This window comes from Pinus tabuliformis, chromosome 3_1, assembly GCF_031772625.1.
Source record: "Pinus tabuliformis cultivar Carrire ecotype Pingquan chromosome 3_1, CPIR1, whole genome shotgun sequence".
In the NCBI taxonomy this organism is placed as follows: domain Eukaryota; kingdom Viridiplantae; phylum Streptophyta; class Pinopsida; order Pinales; family Pinaceae; genus Pinus; species Pinus tabuliformis.
Genome location: NC_142301.1, coordinates 680,696,105 through 680,698,302, shown reverse-complemented (window position 1 = coordinate 680,698,302; position 2,198 = coordinate 680,696,105). Strand labels below are relative to the sequence as shown.

Below are 2,198 nucleotides of genomic sequence, written 5' to 3'. Positions count from 1 at the left end.
TTGTACTCATAATTGTTCAAATTTTCCATTCTTTGTTGTACCATTCGGCTCAAGTCTCATTGCTACACTTTGTTTTGAGACCTGTTGATCAAATTTTTCTGCAAATTTTCCAGATTGTTCAAACGTTCTGAGTTTTTTTGTTTAAAATGGAAATAGTGATAAAATAGATGGGAAATATATATAGAAACAACAAAAAATAATATTAATATGAAGTGAAAAAATATATATTCATAGTTACTTTCACATGAAAATAATGAATGTTAAGATTGTTGCAACAAATTTGACAAAAGTAATTCACTCACACATACCATGTTTTCCATTTGAGTCACTATCATGTTAATCCCATTAAAAGAACAATAGTTGTGAAATCATTTTCAAACCAAAAACATATCTTGAATATTAATAAAATGTTTGGTCACATTTATAAAAATAAATCAATATAATGATGTGCATTTATTTATAAAAATAAATAAATATAATGATGTGCATTGTTGATTAAGGGGCAGTTGGTTCTCAATGGAATAAACTTTTCACATTACAAATTCTCACTGGAATAAACTTTTCACCGTACAATAATTTGTGTTCATGTAGGGTCTCGTAACTTGGCGGGCACTGGGCAGCGCAAGAGAATGTCATAGAATTATTATTATTTTTACTTCAGTAAAAAAGCCTGGTGGATGCCAACTGAAATATATGAATAAAGAATGGAACGCGCCCCTCGTGGGGGGCGACTCAGGGGCTACCAGTTTCAAAATCTCAGGATGACCAAATCGACCTCTGTTTTCCTTAATTACGAGTCGCACTGGTCTGAATCCACCCTTTGAATTCAAAGTTGCTCCAGAGAAGCCGGAAATTTTCAATTCCGTTGAAGATTTGGTCATGGTGGGAAAAGCCACACTGGACATTACTGTTTTATAAATTGAATCTTTTGAAAATGGGGGGAGAGAATTTGGTATTTCTTTTCCCAAAGCAAAGAAAATGAAATTTTCAATTCCGTTGAAGATTTGGTCATGGTGGGAAAAGCCACACTGGACATTACTGTTTTATAAATTGAATCTTTTGAAAATGGGGGGAGAGAATTTGGTATTTCTTTTCCCAAAGAAAAGAAAATGTTGAAAGGCCAAATGGCATGGTCTTCGATGTGCTGAAAAAGCTTTGATTCCAATGATTTTATAAATAAAATAAGCAATTCAAAGATGACACAAAATAAAAAATCATGGGCAATGGGGAATAAGTAACCAAGATAAGCTTGATGGCTCGGGTTTCTTGTTTTTTATTGGGCCTTTCTCCTATGTATACCTGATTTACTTCGATAGAAAACCGTAACCAACTGCTAAATCCCAGGACCAGCCTTAACAATGTTCTGAAATTTTAGCACGGACAAGAAAAGTTCTTACCTTGCTGTTGTCCTGTCTTGCAAGATAACATAAGCATTCCATTGCTTTGAGTTGAATTGACTCCCATTGAAACGATGTTAATGCTAATAGTCTGGGGATCAAATTTTTCTCTTCAATTATCTCACTGAAGGAGCTCCTTTCCTGGCATAAATTACAGAGCTCTACGAGGGCTGCCTCTATCTCTTCGTCACCGCCTCCTCTAGGCGAGACCAATGTCTCTGCTACATTTTCTAATCTGAATTTGGCATTGTTCTCCTTCCACTCCTGTATGAGCTCCCTCAGACTGCGGTTAGGAGTCAAATTCTTAGTCGTGAGCTCACATTTCTTGACAGGGCATGTAGTTTTGCCACTCTCAAACCACACTTCGATGGCAGATCTTTCATAAGTAATCCCCGACTCCAAATTCACTAGATCCTCCATTATTGTGTCCTCCAGTGGGCAACAAAAATGCGAAGGCGCAACAGACTGGTAATCAGGAGAAGAGAATGGAGTAGAAACAATACCAGACCTACCTAGAAATTCCTGTATGGAGAAGAGAATGGAAATGTTTACGCCTATTGAAGCCAGCGCGCCTGTCATTTTGATGAATTGCTTTGTGGGTCTCTCTACCTCGAATTATATTCTGAAGTGGGTAAATAAAGGCCTTCTCCCCTTAAATATAGCTGTACGAATGTCCATAGCATGACTGCAAATGCCAAGGTAACTGCAAATAAAATGCCTAGCATTTACAGTGAGGCCGAAGTGGGTCCTCTTTGAAACTTCTTATGCCTAACCCTGTGCCGCGGTCACTATCCTTTGTAT

The 2,198-nt window shown here is 37.2% G+C and overlaps 1 protein-coding gene across 1 annotated transcript; it reads right to left on the bottom strand.

Annotated features, from left to right (window-relative positions):
- Nucleotides 1-1,352: 1,352 nt before the first annotated feature.
- Nucleotides 1,353-1,976, bottom strand: LOC149188927 (U-box domain-containing protein 24-like). Its single transcript, XM_089410082.1, has one exon. The coding sequence runs from the start codon at nucleotides 1,974-1,976 to the stop codon at nucleotides 1,353-1,355; it is 624 nt and encodes a 207-aa protein (XP_089266208.1).
- Nucleotides 1,977-2,198: the final 222 nt, after the last annotated feature.